The sequence below is a fragment of the Aspergillus ibericus genome, assembly GCF_003184845.1.
Source record: "Aspergillus ibericus CBS 121593 unplaced genomic scaffold BO80scaffold_59, whole genome shotgun sequence".
In the NCBI taxonomy this organism is placed as follows: Eukaryota; Fungi; Ascomycota; class Eurotiomycetes; order Eurotiales; family Aspergillaceae; genus Aspergillus; species Aspergillus ibericus.
Window position 1 is genome coordinate 99,987 of NW_020292157.1, and position 27,309 is coordinate 127,295.

The 27,309-nt window shown below is 53.7% G+C and overlaps 9 protein-coding genes across 9 annotated transcripts; 6 read left to right on the forward strand and 3 right to left on the reverse strand.

Annotated features, from left to right (window-relative positions):
- Window positions 1–146: 146 nt before the first annotated feature.
- On the forward strand, window positions 147–1,633 carry aah1 (adenosine deaminase). The gene has a single exon (XM_025720405.1). It carries the CDS (start codon window positions 411–413, stop codon window positions 1,464–1,466), a length of 1,056 nt encoding a protein of 351 aa, XP_025570659.1. The 5' UTR covers window positions 147–410; the 3' UTR covers window positions 1,467–1,633.
- A 120-nt stretch (window positions 1,634–1,753) lies between these two features.
- On the forward strand, window positions 1,754–2,503 carry BO80DRAFT_429176 (uncharacterized protein). The gene has a single exon (XM_025720406.1). The coding sequence runs from the start codon at window positions 1,807–1,809 to the stop codon at window positions 2,362–2,364; it is 558 nt and encodes a 185-aa protein (XP_025570660.1). The 5' UTR covers window positions 1,754–1,806; the 3' UTR covers window positions 2,365–2,503.
- Window positions 2,504–2,651: 148 nt separating this feature from the next.
- BO80DRAFT_429177 (complex I 24 kDa subunit family protein) lies at window positions 2,652–3,918 on the forward strand. Its single transcript, XM_025720407.1, has 3 exons — window positions 2,652–2,829; window positions 2,958–3,248; window positions 3,313–3,918. The coding sequence occupies exons 1-3, from the start codon at window positions 2,707–2,709 to the stop codon at window positions 3,706–3,708; spliced, it is 810 nt and encodes a 269-aa protein (XP_025570661.1). The 5' UTR covers window positions 2,652–2,706; the 3' UTR covers window positions 3,709–3,918.
- Window positions 3,919–4,109: 191 nt separating this feature from the next.
- On the reverse strand, window positions 4,110–11,400 carry BO80DRAFT_505528 (putative SNF2 family helicase; the record flags this gene model as incomplete). The annotated part of the gene is made up of 6 exons (XM_025724494.1): window positions 10,706–11,400; window positions 10,512–10,656; window positions 9,725–10,459; window positions 4,753–9,672; window positions 4,428–4,693; window positions 4,110–4,231 (listed from the first exon to the last, which is right to left on the reverse strand). Exons 1-6 carry the CDS (start codon window positions 11,070–11,072, stop codon window positions 4,110–4,112), a joined length of 6,555 nt encoding a protein of 2,184 aa, XP_025570662.1. The 5' UTR covers window positions 11,073–11,400.
- Window positions 11,401–12,290: 890 nt separating this feature from the next.
- On the reverse strand, window positions 12,291–13,770 carry BO80DRAFT_392056 (putative polyadenylation factor subunit CstF64). The gene is made up of 2 exons (XM_025717203.1): window positions 13,515–13,770; window positions 12,291–13,443 (listed from the first exon to the last, which is right to left on the reverse strand). Exons 1-2 carry the CDS (start codon window positions 13,561–13,563, stop codon window positions 12,602–12,604), a joined length of 891 nt encoding a protein of 296 aa, XP_025570663.1. The 5' UTR covers window positions 13,564–13,770; the 3' UTR covers window positions 12,291–12,601.
- Window positions 13,771–13,950: 180 nt separating this feature from the next.
- BO80DRAFT_429183 (prohibitin subunit PHB2) lies at window positions 13,951–15,200 on the forward strand. The gene is made up of 4 exons (XM_025720408.1): window positions 13,951–14,106; window positions 14,164–14,232; window positions 14,294–14,649; window positions 14,708–15,200. Exons 1-4 carry the CDS (start codon window positions 13,986–13,988, stop codon window positions 15,029–15,031), a joined length of 870 nt encoding a protein of 289 aa, XP_025570664.1. The 5' UTR covers window positions 13,951–13,985; the 3' UTR covers window positions 15,032–15,200.
- A 336-nt stretch (window positions 15,201–15,536) lies between these two features.
- rmt2 (protein-arginine N5-methyltransferase) lies at window positions 15,537–16,946 on the forward strand. Its single transcript, XM_025720409.1, has one exon. The coding sequence runs from the start codon at window positions 15,588–15,590 to the stop codon at window positions 16,863–16,865; it is 1,278 nt and encodes a 425-aa protein (XP_025570665.1). The 5' UTR covers window positions 15,537–15,587; the 3' UTR covers window positions 16,866–16,946.
- Window positions 16,947–16,969: 23 nt separating this feature from the next.
- On the reverse strand, window positions 16,970–20,945 carry BO80DRAFT_230785 (putative DUF221 domain protein). The gene is made up of 3 exons (XM_025714464.1): window positions 20,613–20,945; window positions 18,143–20,556; window positions 16,970–18,089 (listed from the first exon to the last, which is right to left on the reverse strand). The coding sequence occupies exons 1-3, from the start codon at window positions 20,774–20,776 to the stop codon at window positions 17,074–17,076; spliced, it is 3,594 nt and encodes a 1,197-aa protein (XP_025570666.1). The 5' UTR covers window positions 20,777–20,945; the 3' UTR covers window positions 16,970–17,073.
- Window positions 20,946–21,771: 826 nt separating this feature from the next.
- On the forward strand, window positions 21,772–25,520 carry BO80DRAFT_417061 (MCM DNA helicase complex subunit MCM4). Its single transcript, XM_025718205.1, has 5 exons — window positions 21,772–22,269; window positions 22,324–23,199; window positions 23,249–23,320; window positions 23,371–24,563; window positions 24,618–25,520. The coding sequence occupies exons 1-5, from the start codon at window positions 21,918–21,920 to the stop codon at window positions 25,203–25,205; spliced, it is 3,081 nt and encodes a 1,026-aa protein (XP_025570667.1). The 5' UTR covers window positions 21,772–21,917; the 3' UTR covers window positions 25,206–25,520.
- The last annotated feature ends 1,789 nt before the right edge of the window (window positions 25,521–27,309 follow it).

The window sequence follows — 27,309 nt, forward strand, 5'->3', positions numbered from 1 at the left end:
TTATCGGTACATCTAATTCTAAAGTACAAGCACGTCTCCGTTCTCCGGCGCCACATCGGCCGTCTCCGACTCGGCGCATTTCCGGGACCACCGCAGAATCGGCGCGTGGGAAAAGAAACAAGCTTATCGTCGCAGCCTGACGAACCCGCCTGAGTGGGTCATCAGGAACCCAGCTGGCCAGTGAGTACTGCACTGCTGCAGCCCTGAGTCAATCGTCATCTCCACTTCCGTGCCTCGGAGGGAGGCGCTTTTTGGATGCGGTGGTATTGCGCCGACTCTTGGTTTCTTTATATTTGTCTGCTTCGTCTGCTGTTCTTTTGTTCTATTCTTTACTTCTTCAAGAATTTTCTCACTCTCTATCATATTCCCACCCTCTACACTACACATCAGTGATACTTCAAATCACCACAATGTGCCAATCCACCTGGCACGACTTCCTCCGAGGCCTCCCCAAATGCGAACACCACGTCCACCTAGAAGGTTGCCTCACGCCGGACCTAATCTTCCACCTAGCCTCAAAAAACAGCGTCCAACTCCCCCCAACCCCCGAATACACCTCCATCGAAACCCTGACCCACCGCTACGGCCACTTCACCTCCCTCGACGACTTCCTGCACTTCTACTTCATCGGGATGTCAGTCCTACAACACGAATCCGACTTCGCCGACCTCGCCTGGGCCTATTTCCAAAAAGCGCACGCAGATGGCGTCCACCACGCCGAAGTGTTCTTCGACCCCCAAGTGCACCAGGACCGGGGGATCGCGTACGAGACGATCATCGCGGGGTTCGTGGCGGGGTGTCAGCGCGCGGAGGCCGAATTGGGTCTCTCGACGCGATTGATTCTCTGCTTTGTGAGACATTTGTCGGTTGAGTCGGCGGAACGGACGTATGCGAAGATTCTGGAGAATGGACATTTTGAATCGGACACGGTGCATGGGTTGGGGTGGTCGTCGAGTGAGGTGGGGCCGCCGAAGGATATGTTCAGGGAGATTTATGCGTCCGCGAGAGAGAGGGGGGTTCGGTTGACGGCTCATGCGGGTGAGGAGGGTGATCCGACGTATATTAGTACGGCGTTGGAGTTGGGGGCGAGGCGCATTGATCATGGGATTCGGTTGGTGGAGGATGAGGGGCTCATGGAGAGGGTGGTTCGGGAGGGCATTCTCTTGACGGTGTGTCCGTTGTCGAATGTCCAGTTGAAGTGTGTCAAGGAGGTTAAGGAGGTGCCGATTCGGAAGTTCCTGGATGCTGGGGTCAAGTTCTCGATTAATAGTGATGATCCGGCGTATTTTGGGGGGTATATTTTGGATAATTATTGTGCGGTGCAGGAGGCGTTTGGGTTGAGTGTGGCGGAGTGGAGGGTCATTGCGGTGAATAGTGTGAGTGAGAGTTGGATTGAGGAGGAGAGGAAGTTGGAGTTGTTGGAGCGGATTGAGGAGCATGTGTGTGGGTTTGCGGAGTTGGTTTGAGGTGGTTATACTACGGCAGTTAGATGAGGGTCATGTTATATGTAATGAGTAGATGATAGATATATATCCTGGAGAGTGATGACTGCATTTGATGTTTGATGTTTGAATTTACTGGGGATATTCTCAGGTGCAGTGTCATATGTGCAGATTGGCTACTGTTTATTTGGTATATCCAGTGCTGTCTGATATAAAGCCAGGATTGATTGATAACCGGATAATGGTTCATGTCAACGTGACTTGGATGCACGCCGTGGTACTCCGTACCGTGGCGCATCACACCAGACACGCCAAGTCCATAGAAGCGCATGCTATCGACTCTGGAATAAGAATGCCACCAACCATGTCCACGCTGGCCGGTTGTATCCCCCGCACAGCCATCTCGCCGTCTTTCCGCAACCGCCACTCCTACAGATTGTTCCGGACGGTATCGTCATCCAGATCCCCGCTCTCGCTCGCTGTGTCGCTACCATCTACACGTTTTCCAACTACGAGCATCAACACGTCTCAGTCCAAATATATACCCTCCCCTCTTCGAAGTCATCCAAACCGAACCATGTCCTCTGCCGCCATCCCCGACCGGTACAAGCTGGTCTACTTCGTCCCGCACTCCCACCACGAGGCATGCAAAGAAGCTGTCTTCGCGACCGGGGCTGGAACCTTCCCAGGGGGGAAGTACACAAAAGCCTGTTTCCAAGCGCCAGGACTGGGTCAATTTCTGCCGTCGGAGGGCGCGAATCCGGCCATTGGCCAGGTCGGAACGGTCGAGACGGTCGAGGAGATGAAGGTGGAGGTGATGTGTCTGGGACGGGAGGTTATGCTGCAGGCCGTGGAGGCACTGGTCAAGGCTCATCCGTATGAAGAGGTCGCGTATGAGGTGTATAAGATGGAGAATGTGTGATGGAACTCATGGAGGGTGAGCTGGGTATTGGACTGGGTTACGTGTGATGATGGCGTTTTCGTAGGTTGAGTCGAGATGGTACTGCTATTAGTCTCAATGTATTCTGTAAGCCAAAATCAATCCATTCAAATGATTTCCCATGAATCAGGTGCATGGTATGTTGATATGAGGTTGCGAGAATCGTTCATTGGCACAAGGCGGGAGTAATCTGTCGGCGCTGATTGGTCAGCCGCAGCTCCCGCAAAACGCCTCTTCGACTCCAAGTCGGTCGTTCACCTTCAATCCATCAGATCGACCCCCAGCCCTCCTCCCCATACCCTCACTCCCCTCCCTCTGCCAGCAATGGCCTCCAAATTCTTCCCCGCCGTCCCGCGGACTGGCCGCCAGCTCTTCCAGCAGATCCCCAAGACCCAATTCAGACCTTTCTCGGCTGGTCCGCAACGCTACAGCGACTCCCTGGCCGTGGTACGTTCAGAGACTCCATGATCACCATCCGGTTTTCGCGGCAGGCCCGGATAGTGCTCCGCTTTGCAATTGAGTGGAGCAAAGAGGTTTTTCGTGCAGAAACAGGGCTGACCAGTTGACTTCTCCAGCACCGCAACAAAGGCGACAACAACCCGTCCGTCCCGTTCAAGTTCTCCGAACAGAGCCTCAAACTCATCGATGAAATCCTCAAGCGTTATCCCCCCCAGTACAAGAAGGCCGCCGTCATGCCGGTGCTGGATGTGGGCCAGCGCCAGCACGGCTACACCAGCATCAGTGTCATGAACGAGGTCGCCCGTCTCCTCGAGATGCCCCCCATGCGTGTCTATGAAGTCGCAACCTTCTATACCATGTACAACCGTGAGCCTGTCGGCAAGTACTTTGTCCAGCTTTGCACAACGGTATGAATTGGTCCTTATTTTGCGTGGCGTATCACCACTTGGTGCCGTCGCTGACAGCTATCAGACACCCTGCCAGCTCGGTGGTTGCGGTAGCGACAAGATCGTCCAGGCGATCACGGAACACCTGGGTATCACCCCCGGACACACTACCAAGGACGGTCTTTTCACTTTCATCGAAGTCGAATGCTTGGGTGCTTGTGTCAATGCTCCCATGGTCCAGATCAACGACGACTACTACGAGGATCTCACCCCCGAATCGATCAAGACCCTCCTCACCGCACTCAAGGACTCCGCGACTGCCACCGAGGCGGGCCAGACCGTCAAGGTGCCCGCTCCGGGTCCCCTGAGTGGAAGAGATACTTGCGAGAACAGCGCGGGATTGACCAACCTGGTCGAGCCCGTGTGGGACCCCGCCACGATGATGAGAAAGGACGGTGCTTTGGACGCTCAAGCACAATAAATGAAGATAAACCTATAATTCAAGCAGAGAATATAGTTTCGATACCGTGCGCTGGATGGTTGCAATTGTCATGTTCCCTTTTTTTCCTTTTCTGCCCTGGTTGGTGAACTGGACGGGCCACCAGGTAACGCTTATGTACAGTACGTTGTTTCTGATATTCCTCTTTTTGCGTAGGGGAAAGTCAGAAGATGGTGGGATCGATTTAAGCACCCATAGAGGGTCTCGTTAGCAGTAACCAATGCAGTTTTTCAATGTTCCATGAGGGTTTCCTGCTCTTCACTCTGGCTCCTGTCGTCATGCACGTGCACCTGCCAGGCCATGGATCCCCTGTGCTTAGCGCGCCTTCCTTTGTGTTATCCGTGAATGCGAGAGACAGACGCGTACACACAATCTCACGTGGCTCACAGACTTATAAGAGCGGCAGGTTCCTGCCAGAACTCTGACGTCTCTTTTCCTTCCCAATCAACCTTCTGCAAGTGCCCCGGGGTCGCACTATGTGCAGCTGTAGTGCGACCCCGAGGAACTGTCAAGTACATACAGGTCAGTAACCATAGTGCATGGCGACGATCTGCTCTCCCAAATCAAAATATTCAAATGAAAATCTGACTATTGACTAGGTACTCGTACATCGTGACAAGAAATGTATTAAACAACTTCATATCTCCAAACCTTCACACATACTCAAAACGCATTGTCTACTACCAACGATGGCCCCTCACAGCTGATGGCTTCGATTTTGGAAGCTTCGTTCGGGTCCACTAGCACCGCCTCGCCATCTCTTTCTACTAGCATTTTCTCACGGCGGCTTTGAAAGATGTTGACGTCCATGGTCCCTTTGACCAATAGATGGTAGATGTGGACGTGTCGGGTTTGTCCGTACCTTCGGCACCGTCCGATGGCTTGGGTCATGGCAGATTCCCAATCATATTGAGTCTGCGTGAGCATAGGCGACAGAAAGATAACATGGTTCGCACGTTGGAGATTCCTGTAAACAACATTAACCATCTGCCCATCTGTTACCATAAGAATGGGTCGAAAACTTACAACCCTGCTGCCATTTCGCTTCCGAGATTCAATATCAACACCTTGTCATCTCCGAAGCTTGTCCTTTGCAGCTTTTCAATTTTCTGCGCCGACCTGCGATCCGTGGCCGAAATCGCCGCGTGTTTGATGCCCGCCAGGTCTAGAGCTTTGGATGCTACTTCCATTAGCTCAGGAAATTGGATGAACAGTAAGGCTCGTTCGTTCGAGGGAATGCTGCGGACAATCTCGATCATTCCGTCCATCTTGCTTCCTCCGAAATCGGACCCCCTGTCCACTTCATTCCGTCCGAGCGTGGATGCCTTGATGATATTGAATCGCTTGCCAGAGCCCCGACATCCCTGAACGGCGCATTCTTCCATCAGCATTGTTTGTGCGCTGCATTCCGTGCAAAGCGCATGGCCGCAAGAGCCCAGGACATTCATGTTCTCGACCGTTTCCAGTTCACAGCAGCAGCTATCACATTGGCCAACCTCGGTGCCGGTCTGTACGAGATGGATAGTTTTCAGGAATCGGAGGGCTCGTCCGCGCAGAATCCATTCCACTATGAGATCTCGGATGGTTGTCGTGATGTCTTTTAAGATTGGCTCGAAGTCGTCCGGGTCACTAGGCCTCTTGGGCAGCTCGCTGTTCTTGCTCTCATCCTTTCCAGGACCATTGCTTCCACTGGATTTGTGGCTTTGGCTTGCCTGATTCTGGCCGATCGCCACTCTCGTCCTTTTCGCAGCAGGAGAAGCGAGCTCTTCGTCTTTTACCGACTCAATCTCGTTCTCACTTTCTGCTTCCGAGGTAGTTTGGGCTTCTTCATCAGACGTGTCCTCGGTATCAGACAGTTGCTCTTCAGGGGCGGCAAAGAAAAACTTCCAATCATCGGCGCTCGACGTGAGGAGCGCTGTCTTGACAAGAAGATAAACTTCTTGGGTAACAGTCGTGTCACCGAAGTCGTCCCTGGCAATGCTCTCGATAAACTTATGGAAGGCTTCATGTCTCAGATCGCAATCACAGTAAACAAATGCTGCCAATCTCAATTTCATCATGAGATCGCTTCTGAGATCGTCTAGCTGCTTTTCCCGGGTAGCGATCAGAGAGGCGCACGTCGTGTTTTCAGGCCGTCCATTATCATCCCAACGACCCTGAAGGGCAAGGGATGAGCAGCGTTTGAGCAACGCCTCTTCGGCCGTCGTGCTGCTACCAATGATCTCGTCCAGTCGCTCGACCTGGTCACTGCTGAATCTACCCCGTCTGCCTCGACGGAGCTGACGGTTGTATGTCATCAACTGCTTGTACAGCTCAAGGTAGATTGCTCGCTCCGCAGGGGACGCGTGTATCAGAACGATGTGCTCCGAAGAGGGAATTTCGTCAATCTCGGCCACGTTCTTTCGTGCAAACCGGTCCAAGAATCTTTGGGCGATCTCATGGCGGTGGCTATGCCACGCCTCACTATGGGGTGCTCGGAAGGACTGGAACTTCTCGGCAGCCGATTGCTGTTTACATAGGATTTTGAGGCGCTTATTCTGGGACTGCACATCGTCCTCGTCCACGCCGAGATGGACTCCGAGGAACGGGGCTATCGTATTCACGTCCGCGAAGTCGTTCAACGGTGGAGTTCCTGACAGAACCCATTTGGACCGCGCCTGGAGGGCAAGAAGGGGATTGAGTCTCTCCGGATTTGCATATGTGAACTCGTCGATAATAAGACGGTTGAAAGAGAATGCATGTAGGAGAGGGGTCCGGACAGTCTCCCAACTTTGATCTTTGCCCTTGCCGATGTTGAACTCTTTCCGATCATCCCACGCCTTTTCAGCTTTTTTCCCAGCTGCCGAGTCGCCCGTTTTCCTCTTCTGGCCACCTACTTTGCGGACAGGTGCAGGTCGAACTTGGTCTGCTTCCCTAGAGGAATCCTCATACTGAGTTTCATCACCGTCTGAATCAACCATCTCCATCGCTCCCGAAGGCTTTCCTGGCCGAAGTTTGAGGCACTGGTCCGTTTTCACCCTCAGCGTCTCAGCGTCGGGTTCGTCTTCTGGCTCCGATGCCTCATCGCTAGATACATCTGCGTAAGGCAGGCCATCTTTGGTGACGGACTCCCACCCCCGGTTACTCTCGACGTACTTCTTGCCTCTCAGACGCATCGACGGGAAATACGTGGAACTGGACTGGGCATTTTGAACATCCTGCCGCCTGAGGCGGATTGAATCGAGCAGTGCAGTAGGACCATGGCTCGTCAAGATCTTGACCTGGTCCCTTAGAGCGGCCTGGGCCTCCTTGAACCACGCATCGAAATTCCGGCCCGCGGCTCTCGGAACCCGAGGCGTGCCCGTGAACCTTTGCAACTTCTCGTAATATCCCTGATTGTTAAAGAGCGCCCAAGAAACCAAGATAATGTCGCTCTGCAGAACGTCCCTGATCGAGGTCCTTTTGAAGGACGCCGCTGAGATGAACACCAAGACTTTGAGTTTGCCGCCCAGAAATTTAGCGACTTCGGCCTGCCACTGCTGCAGCATGACATGAGGTACAACGATGAGGGTGGCCTTCGTGGGAATAAAGCCTTCGGGGACCTCTGAAAGTGATTGTTGATCTCTCCCCTGCAAGGAGTCGATCAGGCCCAGAGTGATGGCAGTCTTGCCATACCCGACATCGTCGGCCAGAATGCCTCCCCGCACGGTTTTGGGAACGGTCACCCGTCCCTCAGCGCGCCACATCAGTGAGGGAAGAAGCGCCTCCTCGATCTCTTCTTCCATGAATGGCAGAATATTGTCGTCCTCTTGCTGGATCATCCAAGCCAAAGACCGCAGTTGCTCTGGCCGCAGTTCTAGACGGAACCCCGGTGGCTGACCATATGGCGAGTCGTTCCGGTTACTCCCCAGTTCGAATTTGGGGAAGGAGATATTCCGGGTGTCATATGAGTTAGGGATCAGGCGCCATTGAAATGATACTCCTTTCGCAATATTGTCACGAACTAATCGATCGTAGGCCTGGTGTAGCAGCGTTTGCACGTTGAGGGTGACGCGCAGGTCACCAACTCCTTGGTCATCGACTCGACGAAAGATCAGAAACGCGGGCGGCTTTGCCTTGACCTGGCGAGCATAAAGTGCGGCATCGTGGGGATCCTCATATGCTTTGATCCAACCCCGTCGGTCTCGCCCCCACAGAATCCGTGGCTTCAATGGCACGCAGGCACATTCCGACTCTGCGCTTTTAGTCAGGCTCTGGGTCTCGGCGACCTCATTCCAGTCTTGAAACTCCCAGACGTCGGCCGCTTTTTGCAACAGCCAGCCGAAATCCTTCAGCGAGGAAGGTGAGTCGGTTGGGTTGATGACTTGCCACGAACCGTCCTTCCACCCTGTCTCAAGGGCTGTCGTGGGGGGCTTGAACTGAAGCAAGGTGATATTGGCATCCTGGCATCCCGAGCGGCCAATGGAAATACTGTTCTCCGTATCCAGCTGATAGCAGGGGATGGGGGCGGCCGGGGCATAGGGATTCAAAGCCATGGCTGGCACCTGCATCCATTGGCGAAAATAGACGTCCACCGGCCTCGGGTCCTCGGTGGCTTTGGCAGAGCGCCATGTATGGGACACTTCCGCAATGGTGAGCCTCGTGGTGTATCCCGGAACACGCCGATGCTCCCAGGCGAAAACGAAAGAGTCATTTTTCGGAGCCCCCAGCTTTGTCGGATCGAGGAATAGATACACTGGAGGACCATCGTTGCGAGCCGACCTCTTGTGCAAGCATGCATTTGCCGTTCCGCAATCTGGCAGAGAATCATAAATTCCACGGACATCTACCCCCAGACCTACCACTGCCTCATCCGATCCCTCGACCTGAATGTGCGTCCAAGATTTGGAATCCACGAATTTGTCTAGCTGAAGACCGCATCTCGCTTCGTATGATGGGACTTGCGGTCCCACTCCGGAGAAGTACAGCGTTCGCTTGGAACTCAGCGGCGCACAAACCTCCCAATTGCCATCCAAGAAAGAACTGGATCCAGATGTCATGCGAGCAATCGGCTTTGACAGAATCTCTCGGATCATACACAAAGTGGGAGCGGAGTCGGACGGCTTTGCAAAAAAGAGCCAACTCATGCCAGTTTCACCAATGACCAAGTGCAGAGCGGAATGTGCGCCCTCATAATGGACGGTCCAGACTTCACTCCGTTTGATGTCCAATAGCCGGAGTTCGTCACCAATGGCCAAAGCAATTGCTTCCAAAAAGTGGTCCGCGACCTCTGAAGGGAGATTATCAGCTACAGCCCCGATCAAGCCGGTATAACAGTCGCGAGAAAGGCCAGACACCACCAGTCTAGCCGGCAGACTACGCCTCAGCCGACTGACAAAATCCAAGGGTTTCGTTCGTTTGAGACTGCTCCAACGCTCGTACGCATGTGCCGGATTGCCGCCGCACTCGGAGCAGGCTGTGTGGTGACACAAGGTACATTTCAAGATACTCGCTCTGATGGCGGTTTGTCTCTCACAGACACAATACCTTGCGCTACTAGCGGCCTGGTCTTGAAGTTCCAAGACATCAAGGTGAGCAATATCGCAGAGGTGTATGTCCTTTGGTGTCATCTTGTGTCCACTCTGAGGTGTGATGCCTTTGTGCTTTGTGCTACGAACATTGTGAGCTGCAGACTGGTCCCCTCTCTTCAGAACCTTGTATCCAACAATCAATGCAGCGAGGACTGCTGCGCCAACGACGGTCGAGCTCATCGCATTCCCTGCAAGGTCTTGCAGTTCGCGCTGAGATTCTCGAGTCAGGAGAAGCCTTTCGAGTGGCAAGCCTTGCAGTGCAAGTGATTCAAGGCCACAGAGTGGTCCTCCCCTTGTGGTGAGAAATGGGATGCCACAGGGAGTGATGCAGCCAAGGATGCCAAACGCACGTATTTCTACCTCGCGATCGACACCCTGAGAGAGTTCGATAAATCGTCTAGAATCTGTCAGATCTCACCGTACTAAAGGTATTAGTGATTTTGACTTACTCCTTGTGGTGCATATCATATCCTTCGACGAGCTTGCGCAAGAAGTTCATATCCAAGGTGTCCCAGATTCGCTCCGGTAAGGACTTGACCCACGCTTGCCACATAAAGTCTGGCATCTCGCACGTACCGTCGTCCTGGGACCTGCTCACTGGGCGCTTATGCCCGAGGGCATTGCTCAGGCGGTAGCCTTGGTGACGGACTTGATACTTTGCCCAATTGACTGCGGTCCGAGAGGGTTTCATCCGGGTCGACATGTCCTTTTCGATTTGTTCCAATCTCTTATCGTCGGCACCTACAAGGAACATACCCGCCGGCGAACTTGCAGGACGCTTGAAGTCGCCAACAAGCTGCGCCCAACCCATCATGTCGGAATCGGACAGATTCTGCTTCCTCATGGCCTCTCTGTCCACGCAGAACATATACCCTCGTTCACGCGTCTGGGGGAGATAAAAAGCCTTCGTGTCGACATCCACGTAGGTGGCGACATAGTTGATTTCGTCCCAGTGCTGTTTGATCTTCTCCCACGGGGCGGTCCTTACATTTTCTAGAATGACCAAGCGAGGCCTGTAGGTCGCGGCATAGCGAACAATTCCCCAGAAGGTGCCTCCGGATTCGCCTTTCTGATCCAATGTCTTTCGCTTGTTATTCAGCGTCGAGAAGTCCACACAGGAAAAGCCGGCAATCAGGATGTCGGGATTCTTAGGGATCTTCTCTAGAGACCCATAGGCCGTTTGTCTAGTGGTGTCAGGCACAAGACACAAGCATCTGGGGAAGTGGAGATACTTACGCGACCCGGTCCTTGAGCTCCTCTACATCACGAAAGATAAACTGGGGATGGAAATTTCGCTCAATATACGCCTGCTTGAAGGGAACGATTTCGGCGCTAAAGAGGTGGTGAAATTCAAATGACATATTGAAGTGTTCACGAAGATCTAGCCAGCAATCAGTCGATGTTTCCGAACCTGGAACCGGACTACTCACTCTTTTGTACCATCTCAAGAGCCAGAAGTGGACTCTCAGTCCCCGAGCAGACAGTGACAACACGCAAAGGCCTTGCTCCCAAATGAGACAAGGCGCGATCAAATCCGAGCTTCAACGCTACCCCTGTGATCGACTTATAGATGTCGTCAAGGGTATGCATCGGCGGCAGATGCCACGCCAGTTGCGTACGAGATGCCCTTCCACCTGACGGCAACTGAGACCTAACAATCTCAGGAATATTAGGATCCTGGTACGGAGAATTGAATACTTCCTCAGCGTCATCGTCATTGCTTCGACGATTCCTCGCCGTCCGTTTGGATGGACGCTTCGAGGGCCGGAAAGGCAACGATCTCTTCTGGGAGGACATGATGAAAATGACAGATATCTTTGTCTTTCAAGAAAGGATACCAAAGTGAGAGACTGTGAGCTCGAACACAATGTTCTTTGCTCAACGTGCAGGTGCTGGTGGTAGGGGCTAGAGACGTCACGTGGTGAGAGATGAAACGGTGAAGAAGAGAACAACAGACATGGACAAGGGGAGAACGTAGACGTGGGAGAAACATGGAAATGAAAGAGGAAGAAGGGGGGAAAGGAAAAAAAAAAGAAAAAGCGTGCGTGCGTGGAGGGCCTAATGCTGGAAGTGAATGTTGCCATGGCGTGTGCTGCGCTGTTGTGAATGTTAATATGGTTGTTTGGGCGTGTACATCTATCTCAGTACCAGGCTCACTGGGGGAAAAGCTGCTTCGTTTACTTCTGAGAGCGATCGTATGCCTGACTTAATGGAAGAACTGGACCTGAAGGCAGTCATGGCATGTCCAATTGATAATATGCCTTGCCCTATTGTATATCAAATCTAGAGTAACAACCCCAACTTCGCTCTCTGGCACTGTGATCATGCCTCCCATACAGTGCATGACACTACTACACAACACACTAGCTGAGCACAACTAACCCAGTAATCCAAACCTAGGCAATATCCTATGCAATATCGAGGGACATGTCTACCTACCTACCCACCTACCCTACCCAAGCAGACAGGATAGCCAGCTAACGACAAGCATATAGCCTCAAGTCCCAAAGGCAGTTCCCCTGGACCAAAGAGAATTATTTGGATCTATGCCACCGCAAATAGTGACACTCAACACACCTCGAGGAAATATGTGGCCGACTCGAAACGGGATCAGTAGCGCGAGTGTCAATTCGAATATAAAATGATATACAAGGACTGGATCAAGATTGCTAGCTGAGAAAGAGGGTGTTTGTTGCAGTGGAATGTGCATGACTTAGTTGTTGTAGATCGGTAGGTAGGGAGATGGTACGCTTGCCCTAGATTATAGACGGACTTGTCCTGCATGTAACTATTCTATTTCGGTTGAGGTAAGAATGATAGTGATGATGGTAGGTTTTAAGGATTGACTGGGGGATTGGCTAGCCAGTCACGAGTTGTGGCAAGCGGATGATTATATTTTTATTTGGTTTGGTTTGTTCGAATTGGGTTTGAGGAAGGGCTTTGGGATTTGATGAGAGGTACTTTTTATGCTACGCACTGCTTCATACGATACGGCTAAAGAAAGACAAGGCAACGGTAGCCGAAAAAATCAATGCTGGGGATATCCGCGACAGCTGCTATCAATCCGTGCTAACTGTACATTCCGAAATTCCGAGGAAGAAAGAAAGGCGAAAGGAAGAAGTAATGTGTGATGTACCCACAACGAAACCAACCAACAACCCCATTGCGCCAACACACCCCGGTTCCGGTATTGATCAATGAAAGCGAAATCGTTGCTAACATCAAGATAGAGTCTGAATCTGAACCTGCACCGCACTGTTACCTCCTTGCGCCCGGTTCTTTTGTTCTCGTAGAGTATTAAACAGATTGGGACGATGATCAAGGTATCACCGCATCGCACCCTGCATCAACTGCTGCCGGAGGAGCATGATCTGGCTGCGCTCCATAGGCGGAAGCGCATCAATCGCCGACTGTGGCATGCTGAGCACCTGCTGCAGGAGCTCCTCCTGTCCGGGCATTGCTTGCGGCTGTTGCTGCGGTGCCGCAGCTGCGGCACCGAAGGGAGCGTTCACCATCGGCGGCGTGGAGACCTGTCCTGGCACGGCAGAGAAGGCCTGGAAAGCCTGAGCTGCGGCAGAAGGAGGTGCTGGCGCAGAAGGTTGAGATGCCTGTTCCACCACCGAGCCGAGGGTGCTATAATCAACCAGATTCATGAGCAGCAGCGCCTGGAAAATCGCATAGGCGAGCTGGGGTGCTTGGCGCAGGAGCTCCGTCGCTCTAGCCGGGTCTGCCATGACGAGCGACTTCATCTGGGAAAGGACATCGAGGAGCTGGTTCGGGGGCAAAGAAGCGAGGGTCTGGGAGATGGCGTTGGGGCAGTCCAGGTGCGGGGGCACTTCGACACCCGGGGGCAGAGGAGGGAGAGGCGCAGACGATTGTTGTTGCTGTTGTTGTTGGGCGCCATCTTGATTAATGGGTGCGTTTAATTGGGAGTAGTCTGGGGGTATGGAGTCTTTCTCGTTGTTGTGAGGCCAGTCGACTCGGATCTTGCGCCCCATGATCTCGTAGTCGTTCAGATTGCGGACGGCGGAGGCGGCTGCATCGGCGTCGGCGAAGTCGGCGAAACCGTAACCTTTGGGTTTACCGGTTTCTGGGTTCATCATCAGGCGGAACTTGGTTACTGTGCCGGCGGAGCTGAGGATGTCTTTAACCTGTTCTTCCGTGAGGTCTGCGTGGTGACGGGTTAGTGGTGGTTGCCATTGAGGATGCTGGGGGAGGTCATAGATATAGGGAACGTACTGTAGGGAATGTTCCCTAGGAAGACACTCTTTCCGGCTCCGGGAGCCATGGTGGAGGAGGAGAGACGGGGAGGATGGAGATAGCTAATTGATGGTTGAGGTGGTGAAGCTGGAGGTGGAGGCGGAGGCGATAGGCGAGGGCAAAGAGACGGACTCGGAGGCTATCGAGAGACACGGCGCTGGAAACTGACGGGATGCTTCGAAGCTTGGCCCCCGGATGAATTGCGTAAAAGGGAGTATAAAGGCCGCAGCCGTTGAATGGCGAGAAGGAAGAAGAATGAGGGACCGGATGATTGAAGGGAAAAGCGGCAGCATCTGCCAAGGCGGTGAGAGGCAGCAGCTCGAAAGTGACGAGCCTCCGCCGGCCGCTCTCTTGCATCCTGCCTGCAATCCTCTCCCCGTCTGTATCACACTCTCATACCCCACAATCACCATGTCCGGGAATCCTAGGGATCAGTTTCAAAGGCTCCAGATGGCCCTCAACAACCGCGGCGGCGGTTTCCCGGGTGGAGCTCGTGGCGGCGGCGTGGGAGCCGGAGCTGTGCTCGTCGTCTTGCTGGGAGGATGGGCTCTCTCCAACTCCATGTTCAACGGTGAGCCGATCTGCTGGACGAAATATCGGAAGAGGATTTGCTGACTGGGGGTTGCAGTTGATGGTGGTCACCGTGCCATCAAGTACTCCAGAGTTGGTGGTGTCAAGAAGGAAATCTACAGCGAAGGTAAGCCGGCTCATCCTTTGCTCTCGGCTCCTGTATCTCACCTAACGGATCCCCATCTTAGGAACTCATCTTCGGATTCCCTGGCTCGAGACCCCGATCATCTACGACGTCCGCGCCAAGCCGCGCAACATTGCCTCCCTCACCGGTACCAAAGACTTGCAGATGGTGAACATCACCTGCCGTGTCCTGTCCAGACCCCGCGTCGACGCCCTTCCCCAAATATACCGTACTCTGGGCCAGGACTTTGACGAGCGCGTGCTTCCGTCCATTGTGAACGAGGTCTTGAAGAGTGTGGTGGCGCAGTTCAACGCCAGCCAGCTGATCACTCAGCGTGAGAACGTTGCCAGACTGGTCCGGGAGAACCTTGCTCGTCGGGCTGCCCGGTTCAACATTGCCCTGGACGATGTGTCGCTTACGGTATGCTGCCATCATTCTGTTCGCAATATATGACTTCCGCTAATATTTCTGGCTACAGCACTTGACCTTCTCCCCCGAGTTCACGGCCGCCGTCGAGGCCAAGCAGGTCGCCCAGCAGGAGGCCCAGCGGGCCGCTTTCTTGGTCGACAAGGCTCGTCAGGAGAAGCAGGCTTTCATTGTCCGCGCCCAGGGTGAGGCTCGTTCGGCTGAGCTGATTGGTGACGCGATCAAGAAGAGCAAGAGTTACATCGAGCTGCGTAAGATCGAGAACGCGCGCCAGATCGCCCAGATCCTGCAGGAGAACGGCGGCAAGAACAAGCTGTACCTGGACTCGCAGGGTCTGGGCTTGAACGTCAACGCCGGTGCGGATGACTCGAAATAAGCGGGCAGAACGTCGGGGTCTGCCAGGCAGTGGCAGGCATGGGTTTTTAATGATGTAGCAGTCATGGCGCTAAGAGTCGTCCGGCAGGGCGGCAGGTGTGGCATCAGGTACTTGTACAAATAGTTTTCAGGTTCTCGAGCAACAGGCGAACAGTTTCTCTTCTCTTACATTTACGCGAAAGATCGTTGAGTATCTAAGTGACGTACTGCCCGGATTGCGTAGATAGATCTGCAGCTGTTCAGTTCTGCGGCGGAGAGCGGGGACGAATGCGGCGGAAATTTCTATCGCGCGGAGATCATCAACCATTTCCAGCTCCCACCTACGGTCCTGATTAACCCATTGGAGATCCTTTCTACTACTTGGAACTCAGTCTATAACAACTCTATCCTGCAGGAGTGTGAGTCCCCCGCGCCAATCCTGTCCAGCACAATCCCAATCCATCCCTCTCCCTCCCCACTCCCGCGCATATCACCGCATCTCCAAAAATTATCTCCCCCACCATCACCACACCACAACCACCCTCCTAACCACTCCCCAGACATCAACCACCACCACCATGACCACAATAACCCCCACCCCAGACATGGAAATCAACGTCGACATCTACACCCAAGAACTCCTCCTCGCGGCCTCCAACCACTCCATCCCCACCCTCCGCCGCTTAATCCGCGAGAACCAACTCCCCGGCAACCCCGTCAACGTCAAAGACCCCGAGACCGGATTCTCACCTCTCCACGCCGCCATCGCAGCCTACGAGCCTGAAGAGCCCCAACAACCACAGGCTAATGGCGTTGAGAGCAATGGCGAGGCAGCAGAGCAAGAGCAAGAGCAAAGCGCGGGAGGCAGCGCCGCTGAAACAGTCAAGTTTCTGCTTCAGGAGGGTGCGATTTGGAATGATCTAGACCTCAACAATGAGACGCCCGGGTGTGTTGCGAAGAGAATTGGGGCTGCGGAGTTGTATGAGATTATGGTTGATGCGGGGGTTAGGGCGGAGTTGTTGTTGGGGAGGTTGGATGGGTATGAGGCTTTGTCTGATGATGATGATGAGGAGGATGAAGAGGGCGAGGGCGAGGTCGAGGCCGAACAGGAAGCCGAACAACAAGAGGAACCAACCACCACCACCACCACCACCACTGAACCCACGACCGAAACAGAAGAAGCCACCAACCCCTCCGTAACCAATCCCCGGTACCTCGACTCAACCCTAACCTTCACCAACGACCGACTCCTCGACGCGGACCAAAACGGCGTCATGATGGCGTGGGAATCCACCATCATGGAGAAATCCGCGCAGAAGCTTCTCCCCACCCCGGGTCTCCGGGTCCTTAACATCGGCCATGGCATGGGTATCGTGGATACGTTCCTGCAATCGCATCAACCGAGCGAACATCACATTATTGAAGCGCACCCGGCCGTGATCGCCGAGATGAAGCGCAAGGGGTGGGATCAGAAGCCTGGGGTGCGGATCCATGAGGGCCGGTGGCAGGAGGTGTTGCCGGCGTTGGTGGGTGAGGGGGTGGAGGTGGATGCGATTTACTATGATACGTTTGCGGAGTCGTATGCGGATTTCCGGGAGTTTTTTAGTGAGCAGGTGATTGGGATTTTGGAGCAGGATGGGGGGCGTTGGGGGTTCTTTAATGGGATGGGGGCGGATAGGCAGATTAGTTATGATGTGTATCAGAAGGTGGTGGAGATTGATCTGTTTGAGGCTGGGTTTGAGGTCGAGTGGGAGGAGATTGAGGTGCCCAAGTTGGAGGGGGAGTGGGAGGGAGTGAGGAGGCCGTATTGGATGATTGAGAAGTATCGGTTGCCCGTGTGTAAGTTTATGAACTGATGGGTGGGGTTGCATTTATGTGATGATGGTATAGAATTTCATCTGCAGTCTATTGCATCTTTATAAGTTATATACACGAGACTGGATCGTCCGCTTCGGATACATGCCGCCCTGGTGGCTACGCCGAACGCCAGTAAATGCATGCCGCAAACAAGCAAAACACAAAAAAAGCTAATCAAGAAAGTCGTCAATCGTACAAACTGTAAACCTACAACTGGATCAGGTCCACCTCTGAAAAGTCCGGCGGACTGCGGCTGAAGATCGTGTGGCATTTCCCGTCCAGCGCCTGATACTCGTTGCTGACCCAGATGTGCTTGCTGAACCGTTGCGTCCGGTACACCTCGTCATCACTGACCCCAAGGTCATCTCGCGGGATCCAGATCACTGGACGCTTGGCACGCAAGGCGTCATGCTGGAAGGCCCGTTGGGTGAGTTGATCGCGCTCGTCCGGTGTCAGATCCTCCAACTCATCATGGATGCCGGCAAAAAGCGTTGGGCCTAGGTTGCGAGAAGGAGGGCCTTGAGCTTCAGCGTCTTGTGCAATTCTGTCTCGCAACCGTTGGACGCTGGGCACCTGCGTGTCAGAGTGCGTCTTGTAGTACGGGGACCGCCGGTTCGGAGACCGATCAGCCCAGGACCGACGATGCGGTCCGAGGTGCGGCCGGTGCATGTGATGGTGGGACTCTCGCTCCGAAGAAGACTCCAGCGTCTTCATCTCAATGTCGTGCGACATTCGGTTAGCTTCTTGCTGCCGATGCTCGCGTTCCGCGAGCTGGTGCTCGATTGTGTCCGTCGGATCCTCCTCCTCCTCGCTCGGCAGTCCCAGTCGCGCTCTCTGAGCTCGCGCAAACTCTTCATCCCGGCGCACCGCGTCGTCCTCCAGGGTGATGGGCAGGTAGCGGAACAACGGCCCGAATGCGTCGTTCAAAAGGATTTGGTAGCCAGCCGTCAAAACGAGGACGATGATCATGATAATCGCTTGCCCCTCGCATGCAACTTCACCCTGTGTGTCTCGAACCAAGAAGAACAGTCCGATCAGACTAAGTTCCATGACATACAGGCCAGTAAACAGCTGATTGATGGCGCGAGGGAAAAGCAGCCCGCCGGTATCGAAGCGAAATTTGGTCACGTAAAGTGTGTTGTACCGGTAGACAAACCAAAATAGACCGAATGTGATCACGTTGAAGATCAGAATGAGAGGTGCAACGACGCAGTAGATCAAACCTGCCATCGGTTGTTAGTCGTGGGAGCATGTGTTTAGGAGATGTCTGGCTTACCAATGGACGCGAGAGTGGTATACACCGGAAAGAATGTGCCCCATTGCATTTGATTCAGGTTGGTGGTTCGCCCCCATTTCTTGCGCGCCGTCTTGTCCAGGATTGGCGCCAAAATGAACCAGCTTACCAGGTTGACGATCTGAACCAACGCTCCAGCACTCACCGACATGGCCTGAAGAATCATGTACGAGAAGAAATAATTACTCGACGAGGGAATATTCTGCGCAAGAAGTTCCGGCCAACTTGTGACGTCCGTCACGTTGCTGATAATGGTCGAGAAACTGGACGAAATGGTAACCACCAGAAACAGCTGAACAAACAGGAATGCGAAGTAGTAATTCTGAACAGCCAACTCGACAGCCATACCCGTTGAAAGGCCCTGAGTTCGGCTGAGAAAACGAAGGATCAGAGGCAGAAGCGCCATTAGGATAGCCAGGAAGAGCGCAGGCAACACACCCTGGATGGCGGAGATGAACCACGCGGGAAGCTTGGAGAGCCAGGACAGCCAAGTAAAGGCAGCTTCCAGGTACGACAGCTGAGACAGCAAGCCGGTGAACGCGACCGGAAAGGCCCAGCCGACCACCATGCCACAGACGACGGCGACAATGCCGAATGTGCGCAGATAGCGTTCCCACCATTTGAGTGACATATTGTCCCAGATGACATCGTCCGGAGAGATTTCGACAATGCGAGGAGCCATCTGCTTAGGAACATGGTGGCTGACTGCCTGGCAAGCCATATGAGCAGCGACTTGGTGGTTGAATTGAATGAAGGCGGAATTCATGAGGGGAAACTTCTCCGGGTGCTGTTGGTCGATTTCAATCTCGAGATTCAGGCGAGCCAGCTCTTTACGACAATAGTCGATGGTGTCGACCTTCTGGCCAATGAGCCACAGCGACGGCATCCAACTAATACCGAAGATGGGCAACCGCATAGTATCGCGATCCTTGGGCTTGATATACTTCTGCCACAGCGGTTCCCCGAAGTCTTCGTTGTCAAATCCCTCGTTGTAAGCAATGGGATACTCTTCCCCCTCCACTCGGTCACCCTCCTTGAAGTTCTCGCTCTTGCTCTTTTCCTTTACTGGGCTGTTCCTTTCAGAGTCGGATACCTCCTCCGCTTCAATAGGAGACTCTGGCGCGGTGAGGGGTAGTTCATCGGGTTCACTATTGTGGCTCGTCTTGGAGTCCTTGGACAACTGAGTCTTCCAGAAGGGTCTTTTTGGCCTTGACACCGGTCTTGTCTCCGATGCGCCCGCCTCCACGACAGGTTCTGTATTCTCACGGGGATCCTCCAACCAGACCCGAGGCTCGTCGGGATCAGGACCGTCGACTTCTTCATGCTCAACATGATGTTCAGGGATAGTCATGCCGTCCTCGGGCACATACCCTCCTGATCGGGTTAACGTTCCGTCCAGTCCTTGCTCGACTTTCCTGATACCTCCAATCATGGATTTGCCCAGCCTGCCCACACCCTGCCCAACCGCACCTGCTGCTTCCATGGCAGGGTCAAATGGATTGAGACGCTTTCGGTGCCCTGGCTCTACATGCTTCTTTTTCGATTTGGTACGATGCAAGATCTGATCCAGGGTGCGGGCTTGATGTGGGTTTCCGGAGCTGACCCCTCCGTCCATAGCCATCTTTGAAGCCATCCGATCGGCATCCTTCTTCTCCTGAGTCTCAACTGCGTTTGGATTCTTTCCGGCCTTTTTCGCTGCAGCTCTGGCTTGTTTCAGCTGGGCTTTTTTGCATTTGATGATCAATTCAGTCTCCGCAGCCTCCAGTTTCAGGGCCAGCTCATCTCGCTGTTTCACCTTTTCATTAAGGTCGTCGAAATTGCGGTTGATCCAGATGTTTCTGATTCCTCCGGGGAAAACATCGTAGAGTGTTTCGAGCGCCTCCACGGAGAGCCAGCTTTCTGGAATAGCTGTCACCAAGACCGTTGTCGCCGACGCTCGTAGTCGATGTTGTGGCGACGTTAGGTAGGCCTGTCGGAGACGGATGTAGCCTCTGAGTTCATCAAAGAATACGCCGCACACGTAGAAGATTGCAATGACCGCCATGACTAGGTGACCCCAGTATCGTGAAGTGTTTTCGGGTTTGACATTGCCCCAGGCAAGTTGATCAAGCCCAGTGACGTTCCATTGACCGTCACTTACCGTGTTGTTTTTGTAACTCGTGTCTTTGCCATCCACTTTGTTCAAGGGCAGAAGAACTGGAAGCAATAAGCATCCCAAAGGGACAAAGATCTTGAGAAGCATCCGCAGATATCGTAGAAAAAAGTACGCATCCAGGCCACATTTCTGTATGAACTCGGTACTGGAAGTGCGAAACACGGGCGCAATCCATCGGAAGAGACCAGGCGGAGACGGCTGAGTACGTTCTCTGTCAGAGACCAGATAGGTCCTTGGTTGGCTAGATTTGACCAGGCATCAGTGATACACTCTCCCCACGGTAACGCGCGCACTTACTAGATGCGGGTGAGTTTCCCCTTGAGCAGCAAGAAGCACAGAAATTCAACGGCGAAGACGATGATGGCAGTGGCCAGGGAAGCAAGGAATGTCCCGATCGAGATGCCCTCCTTATTCTTCCCACTGCCGCCGGCGTGTTCTAGCGCCGACCCAAGGTCTGTCATGGTGGAAGTAGTGTGCGCACCACTTAGATGCTCGGCGCAGGTGGCTTGTAGGCCTTCGAAACCACGAAAATGATATAGCGAAGATGTTGAGAGAGTTGTAAGTGAAGTGCAGAAGAAGAGGGAAAGAAATCTGCGGACATCACGAAGTCGAACTGTTATACAATTGAAGAATCGGCACGCCAGGCAGAGCAATTAGAGGCCCATGTCGCAAGCGGAGGTGGAGAGAGCCAATCAGTGGATGTAAGGAGAACAGAGGAACCGCCGGGATGGAGGTAACAGCGCTAAGGGAGCAAAGACCAGAGGGCTAAATAAAGAGGCGACGACCAAGGGGATTATCAATGGAGTTCAAGGGACGAAGGGGAAAACGTGTTACAGATAAAGGCATGACAACAGTGGCACCCACTGCAGGCGCATCGGCCATTCAGAGGGCCGCCCAGGGCCAAGCCAGCAGGGCAGAAGCGCCAATTAGTGATGGGGTTGGCAGATCAGCGCCGGATGACATCAGGCGCCTGCTGAAACCGAACGGCGCGTTCTCCCGGTTCCTACGGTGCCTTTTCGGCGGCAGCCGGGCAAATCTGTTCGGAAACCGATGAGATGAGCACAGTCGACGGTATTCAGCGTAAATATCGTGGAGTACCTACAATGGTAATAATGAAAGTCTCAAGACTCCCCGATCAGGGGCTTTGTCGAAGAAGATTCCTTTTGCTCAAGTTCTTTGCTTTGCCGCAGATGATTGCCTAAAATAGGAAGGTGTGACCCTGGCCCTGGCGACCCACCGCCTCACGCCGCCCCTGATTGGATACCACTATGGAGGAGGTGGCGGTGTCGCCAGCCCTAAAAACGTCCCATATCACCAGCCACAAGGTCAGGTGGTAAAATGTGGCTGGTGCGGCACGCCGGCCCAAACAGGAAAGCACTTTACGCGGTGGGCGCGTCCGGGCGCGTCCGGGCAACGAGAGGAGAATTTGTTTTCCCTGGCAGGCCCACTTCCAAAATGTGCCTCTCTCCATCGCAACCACGACACCGACCCCAACCCAATCCCCATCCCCATATCATCATCGTCACCTGCCCATCCCCTCCTCTGTCGGTCCTCCACTAGTCCATCCGCCCGTGGACTGTCCCTTCATAGGACCGACTCATCATGTCTTCTCCAGCAAACACTCGTCGTAGGGGTCGCCCTACCAGAGACTCGGCTGTTCCCTCCCCTGCACGCTCAACTCGCTCCCAACAACAACGCCAGACCAGCAGTCCCACCCCGCTAGGTGATGAACCATCGCAAACAACCCCTCGGGCCTCCCGGCGGCTCAGAGGAGAAGCGCCAGTCCCCTCCTCCTCGCCCATGTTCTTCCAATCGTCCCCGATGAAAGGGAACAGTAGCAGCGCAGAGACCCCTGATGTTCGAATGGACGAACCGAGCTCGCCCGTGAGAGCCTCATCCACCATGGACGATGGCGAAACAACCCCGCGAGGAAACGCCGCAGCTACTATGCGAGGTATGACCTGCTCGGCATGTCTCACCTCGTTCCCATGTGCTCATATATAAACAGACTCGTCTCCGATCCGATACGTCTCCAGCTCAAGTCCCACGCGTTCTCATGGTCGCCAAGCAGGGCGCTCAGACATTCCCAGTAGCAGCAGTGGCCTTTTCGTCTCCTCCCGATCAGACGTCGATGGTCACCGTGGTGCCTCCCGTCGTAATGACCTTCATTCGGGCGGTTTTGGATCGACCCCGAGCCGTCGACGCAGGATCTTCGTGGACGCCAACGGCATGCCCACTGCCGATGGGGAACCGCGATCTGATGCCACCTTCTCGAACATCCACCCGGATACATCAGAGGCCGAGGCCTTGGGTGGCAGCTCTACCCGCGTGATCTGGGGTACCAACATCTCCATCCAAGATTCCATGTCCGCCTTCAAGAACTTCCTCTACAACTTCGCAACGAAATATCGGCTTTGGGCGGAGGGTGCAACGGAAGATGAGACCCGTTTAATGGGAGCCACAGCAGAAGACAGAGAGTATATCAACATGTTGAACACGATGCGTCAGCTGGGTGTCTCCAATCTGAACTTGGATGCAAAGAATTTGAAGGCGTACCCATCGACTCTGAAGTTATGGCATCAGCTTCACGCATACCCCCAGGAGATCATCCCTCTAATGGATCAAACCGTCAAAGATGTCATGGTTGAACTTGCGATCAAGGAAATGGAGCGCCAACGGAACCAGAGTCGTCGAAACCACACACGCTCCAGAGATCTCAGTTCAGCACCTGCAGTTCCTAGTTCCGATGCAATTATGAGCGATGCCGGCCGGACTGCTCCTGCAGAGATTCAAGACCTTGTCCAAGAGGTTGAATCCAAAGCCTACAAAGTCATGCCATTTGGCCTCGACAAGACGGTCAATATGAGAGACCTTGACCCTGCCGGTAGGTTGCTCAGCCTTTTGGAATATGATTTAGTGCTAACATTTGTTAGACATGGACAAATTGGTGAGTATAAAGGGCCTGGTGATTCGAGCCACGCCTATCATACCAGATATGAAAGAGGGTGAGTCATTGTGTCCGTATCGCTGCGCCATGTCTAACATAATATCCTAGCCTTCTTCCGCTGCCAAATTTGCAACCACAGTGTTCAGGTTGATATTGACCGTGGACGTATCGCGGAGCCCACCATCTGTCCTCGTCAGGTCTGCCAGGCCAGAAACTCGATGCAAATCATCCACAATCGCTGTGCCTTTGCCGACAAGCAGGTTATCAAACTACAGGAAACCCCCGACAACATTCCCGATGGCCAGACCCCTCACTCAGTTTCTCTTTGCGTCTACGATGAATTAGTTGATGTGTGCAAGGCTGGTGACCGCGTGGAGGTAACTGGTATTTTCCGGTGCAATCCGGTCCGTGTCAACCCCCGCCAGCGCACACAAAAGACGCTCTTCAAAACCTACGTGGATGTCTTGCATGTGCAGAAGATCGACCGCAAGAAAATGGGTATCGATGTCTCGACCGTTGAGCAGGAGCTGTCGGAACAGGCTGCTGGAGACGCCGAGCAGACGCGCAAGATCACCGCCGAGGAAGAGGAGAGAATCAAGCGAACTGCCACCCGGCCCGATGTGTACCAGCTTCTATCTCGATCCCTCGCGCCTAGCATCTATGAGGCCGACGATGTCAAGAAGGGTATTCTGCTGCAAATGTTTGGAGGCACCAACAAGTCGTTCCAGAAGGGAGGTAACCCGCGCTACCGCGGTGACATTAACGTGCTTCTGTGCGGTGATCCCTCTACCGCGAAGTCTCAACTTCTCCGATACGTCCACAAGATTGCGCCGCGCGGCGTCTACACCAGCGGCAAAGGTTCATCGGCCGTCGGTCTTACGGCTTATGTGACTCGCGACCCTGACACCAAGCAGATGGTCCTCGAGTCAGGTGCTCTGGTTCTCTCCGATGGCGGCATTTGTTGTATTGACGAGTTCGACAAGATGAACGAATCGACGCGGTCTGTTCTGCACGAAGTGATGGAGCAGCAAACTGTGTCCGTTGCTAAGGCAGGTATTATCACCACCCTGAATGCTCGAACCAGCATCCTTGCTTCAGCGAATCCCATCGGTAGCAAGTACAACCCTAACCTTCCGGTTCCGCAAAACATCGACCTGCCCCCCACCCTGCTGTCTCGATTCGATTTGGTCTATCTGGTTCTTGACCGCACGGATGAGCAGGAGGACCGTCGGCTGGCCAAGCACCTTGTCAACATGTATCTGGAGGACAAACCCGAGAACGCGAGCAACGAGGAAATCTTAGTAAGTCGGAAAGAATGTCAACTGTGTGACACCAGCTAACTTCACCCCACCCAGCCTATTGAATTCCTCACGGCCTACATCACCTACGCCAAAACCAAGGTGCACCCCGTGCTTACCCCCGCTGCCGGAAAAGCCCTCTCCGATGCCTACGTTAACATGCGTAAACTTGGAGACGATATTCGGTCATCGGATCGCCGCATTACTGCGACTACTCGTCAGTTGGAATCGATGATTCGGCTGTCGGAAGCCCACGCGCGCATGCGCCTGTCATCAGAGGTGACCGCCGATGATGTGGAAGAAGCCGTGCGTCTCATCCGGTCGGCTATCAAGCAGGCCGCTACGGACTCTCGCACTGGTCTCATTGATATGGGCCTGCTCACCGAGGGCACCAGTGCAAGTGAGAGACGCAACCGGGAGGCGATCAAGCGTGGCGTGCTTTCCGTGGTGGATGAATTGGCCGGCTCAGGTGGCACGGCTCGCTGGGCCGAAGTCTTCCGAGTCCTGAACGATCAGAGCAGCGCCAGCCTGGATGGCAACCAGTTCAGCGAGGCAGTTTACTCGCTGCAAAACGAAGGCATCGTGAATGTCCTAGGAGAGGGTGCACGACGGGGCATCCGGCGCAGTGGAGGGACGCTTCCGTGATTCCCCTGCTTCTCCAGGGGGCTAGGTGATGGGAATAGATGATGAGACTACGATGCCATGGATTACATAATTTTCGGATGGGTGCGAATTGTCTTTGGCCCTTACTATGTCTGGAGGACGGTGTCTGGTGTTGGTTCGATACGTATGCAGCAGAACAGTGTATTTAATGAGCATCAAATGGGTCCTGTGGGTTTTTGAAATGAAGCCAATCTGACCGGGGAAGGCTAGTTCCGCGGAATATTGCTAGCTTGATAGTCCTCCGTAGTCACCGAGAGTAGTGCGTGCAGGATTCACCTTAGTCCTGTAGGGCTCGTCCAGCCACTGGTTGAAAACTCTTTCTGCGCCAGGCTACTTCATACTAGGGGCAAACCCCTGTTCCAATTGCTGAAAGTATTTTTACGGTGGGATCCATTTCATAGCACAAGCATAGCAGGATTACCAGGTCCGTCTCAAAATTACAGCTGCACCAGATCGAGAGTAATCTTTCACAGGTAGTGGCATTCCGCATGTTCTTTGCAAGTACTAACTCGACCCGGCTAGCATGATGGTGATACCTTGGTGGAAGTGCCATGATTTGCAATCAGGGTTCTTCGGTTGGGTGGGCATACCGTGTTCCTGAGTCCATCATACTTTTCTAGATGCAAGCCACTCCGATTCCACAAAACCCTGCGTATGCATCTAGAAGCTATGGCGGGCGTGGTTCGATGCCAGACCGTGACTGGATAGCTTATCTAGTTCTTGCAGTTCGATAAATATATATCCGGTGATGTTCCTGGTGATATATATAGCATTATCATCCCAGTCTCAACAGACAGAAAATAATGACGAGTTGATACTTTGACCACTACGATGCTTGCATAAAGATGAGCTGCTCCAACATTAATACATTTTCTGATACGTGAGTTGTTCTCCAGTCCTCCTGGGTTATACCCATTCGAATTACAGAAGGTAATCGAGAACAAGTTTACTCAGGACGTGCCGATTATTGGACCGATCAACGCCCGTCTGAGGCACTAGGACTGAAGCTTGACCACAAGCATCGCAATTACAGTATCAAACCATATGGGGCCGGATATAGGGTTGAGAATTTTCTCAACAGTTTCGGGTTAATATGCGTCGGAAAGCGCAGTGATCACGACGCGGCCTGACCGGACGGGCTTGCCACGGCCAGGCAGGGGTCCCCTGTCATTCTAGGCCTCCGCTTGCACGCAGGATGATCATATCACCGGAGTCAAGCTTTAAATCGCTTGAAAAGCTGGCTGGCAAAGAGCCTATCGTGTTACAGTGAAGAATGACACACCGGCTTGGCGAACCCTCATCCAGCCTCCTTCATAGGTGAGCAAGTGCGTCTGCGTAACAGCGTGTGCCATCCCAAGAGCCCGAGGGATCTCCTCGCTGCTAAACTAATTGGTTTCATATTAACCTCTTATCTCCCTGGGCGTGGCGTTGAAGCCGATTGGTTGTGAGACAGTGAGACAGGCCCCAGCGCTGGGAAGGGCGCTCACTGGCCATGGACTAAATCGAGGCCTTGATGTTCCTGCACGTTTAGCTAACGGTGGCGTCGGACTGCTGGACCGGGTGTGACCTTCTGGTGCAGCCCGTGAGACTTGTCTTGTGCTGGGCTGGATCGGAACCAGGGAGCCTTTTCCGAGGTTCAGCCAGCCGGGCTGGAGAGTGAAATTGAGGTCGAATTTGGGCTAGGCGGATAAATGGCTAGCATCCCGTTAGCCTGTTAGCCAGCACTGGGCCAATGGACCGGGTGTTTCGTAGTTTTGGGGAGGGTTGGGGCCTGGGTGGTACCGATGATATGCAACATTTGCAACTATACAGACTGACTTGCCTACTTGAGCCAGCCGGTATGTCGAGAGTGAAATTGCAGATGGCGGGTATTATTAATTACTTGGCCGTACAGGCTCGCCAGAACCGCCTCGTACCGAAAGACACGGGCTAGTCCCAGAGCGGGAAGGCGGCGTTGAGTAGAGCAGCACCTGCTTAATCGAGTGGCTGAGAGTGCATCAAGCAACGGCCCCTCCAGACGGGCTAGTCACAGCTGCTATCATTTAGCTTGGCCTGGAGCTGGTGGCCATTCTCCCCGACTCCCCCG

What these genes read in the sequence shown, in the direction of transcription:
- aah1 (XM_025720405.1), top strand. Translation starts at nt 411, where the DNA reads ATGTGCCAATCCACCTGGCACGACTTCCTCCGAGGCCTCCCCAAATGC.
- BO80DRAFT_429176 (XM_025720406.1), top strand. Translation starts at nt 1,807, where the DNA reads ATGTCCACGCTGGCCGGTTGTATCCCCCGCACAGCCATCTCGCCGTCT.
- BO80DRAFT_429177 (XM_025720407.1), top strand. Translation starts at nt 2,707, where the DNA reads ATGGCCTCCAAATTCTTCCCCGCCGTCCCGCGGACTGGCCGCCAGCTC. An exon ending in ACAGCGACTCCCTGGCCGTG is followed by an intron (nt 2,830 to 2,957) that starts GTACGTTCAGAG and finishes TGACTTCTCCAG; the next exon opens with CACCGCAACAAAGGCGACAA. An exon ending in TTGTCCAGCTTTGCACAACG is followed by an intron (nt 3,249 to 3,312) that starts GTATGAATTGGT and finishes GACAGCTATCAG; the next exon opens with ACACCCTGCCAGCTCGGTGG.
- BO80DRAFT_392056 (XM_025717203.1), bottom strand. Translation starts at nt 13,563, where the DNA reads ATGGCTCCCGGAGCCGGAAAGAGTGTCTTCCTAGGGAACATTCCCTAC. An exon ending in CCTAGGGAACATTCCCTACA is followed by an intron (nt 13,444 to 13,514) that starts GTACGTTCCCTA and finishes GTCACCACGCAG; the next exon opens with ACCTCACGGAAGAACAGGTT.
- BO80DRAFT_429183 (XM_025720408.1), top strand. Translation starts at nt 13,986, where the DNA reads ATGGCCCTCAACAACCGCGGCGGCGGTTTCCCGGGTGGAGCTCGTGGC. An exon ending in CTCCAACTCCATGTTCAACG is followed by an intron (nt 14,107 to 14,163) that starts GTGAGCCGATCT and finishes TGGGGGTTGCAG; the next exon opens with TTGATGGTGGTCACCGTGCC. An exon ending in GAAGGAAATCTACAGCGAAG is followed by an intron (nt 14,233 to 14,293) that starts GTAAGCCGGCTC and finishes TCCCCATCTTAG; the next exon opens with GAACTCATCTTCGGATTCCC.
- rmt2 (XM_025720409.1), top strand. Translation starts at nt 15,588, where the DNA reads ATGACCACAATAACCCCCACCCCAGACATGGAAATCAACGTCGACATC.
- BO80DRAFT_230785 (XM_025714464.1), bottom strand. Translation starts at nt 20,776, where the DNA reads ATGACAGACCTTGGGTCGGCGCTAGAACACGCCGGCGGCAGTGGGAAG. An exon ending in GGGAAACTCACCCGCATCTA is followed by an intron (nt 20,557 to 20,612) that starts GTAAGTGCGCGC and finishes GGTCAAATCTAG; the next exon opens with CCAACCAAGGACCTATCTGG. An exon ending in TACCACTCTCGCGTCCATTG is followed by an intron (nt 18,090 to 18,142) that starts GTAAGCCAGACA and finishes AACCGATGGCAG; the next exon opens with GTTTGATCTACTGCGTCGTT.
- BO80DRAFT_417061 (XM_025718205.1), top strand. Translation starts at nt 21,918, where the DNA reads ATGTCTTCTCCAGCAAACACTCGTCGTAGGGGTCGCCCTACCAGAGAC. An exon ending in GAGAGACCTTGACCCTGCCG is followed by an intron (nt 23,200 to 23,248) that starts GTAGGTTGCTCA and finishes AACATTTGTTAG; the next exon opens with ACATGGACAAATTGGTGAGT. An exon ending in CGAGCAACGAGGAAATCTTA is followed by an intron (nt 24,564 to 24,617) that starts GTAAGTCGGAAA and finishes CACCCCACCCAG; the next exon opens with CCTATTGAATTCCTCACGGC.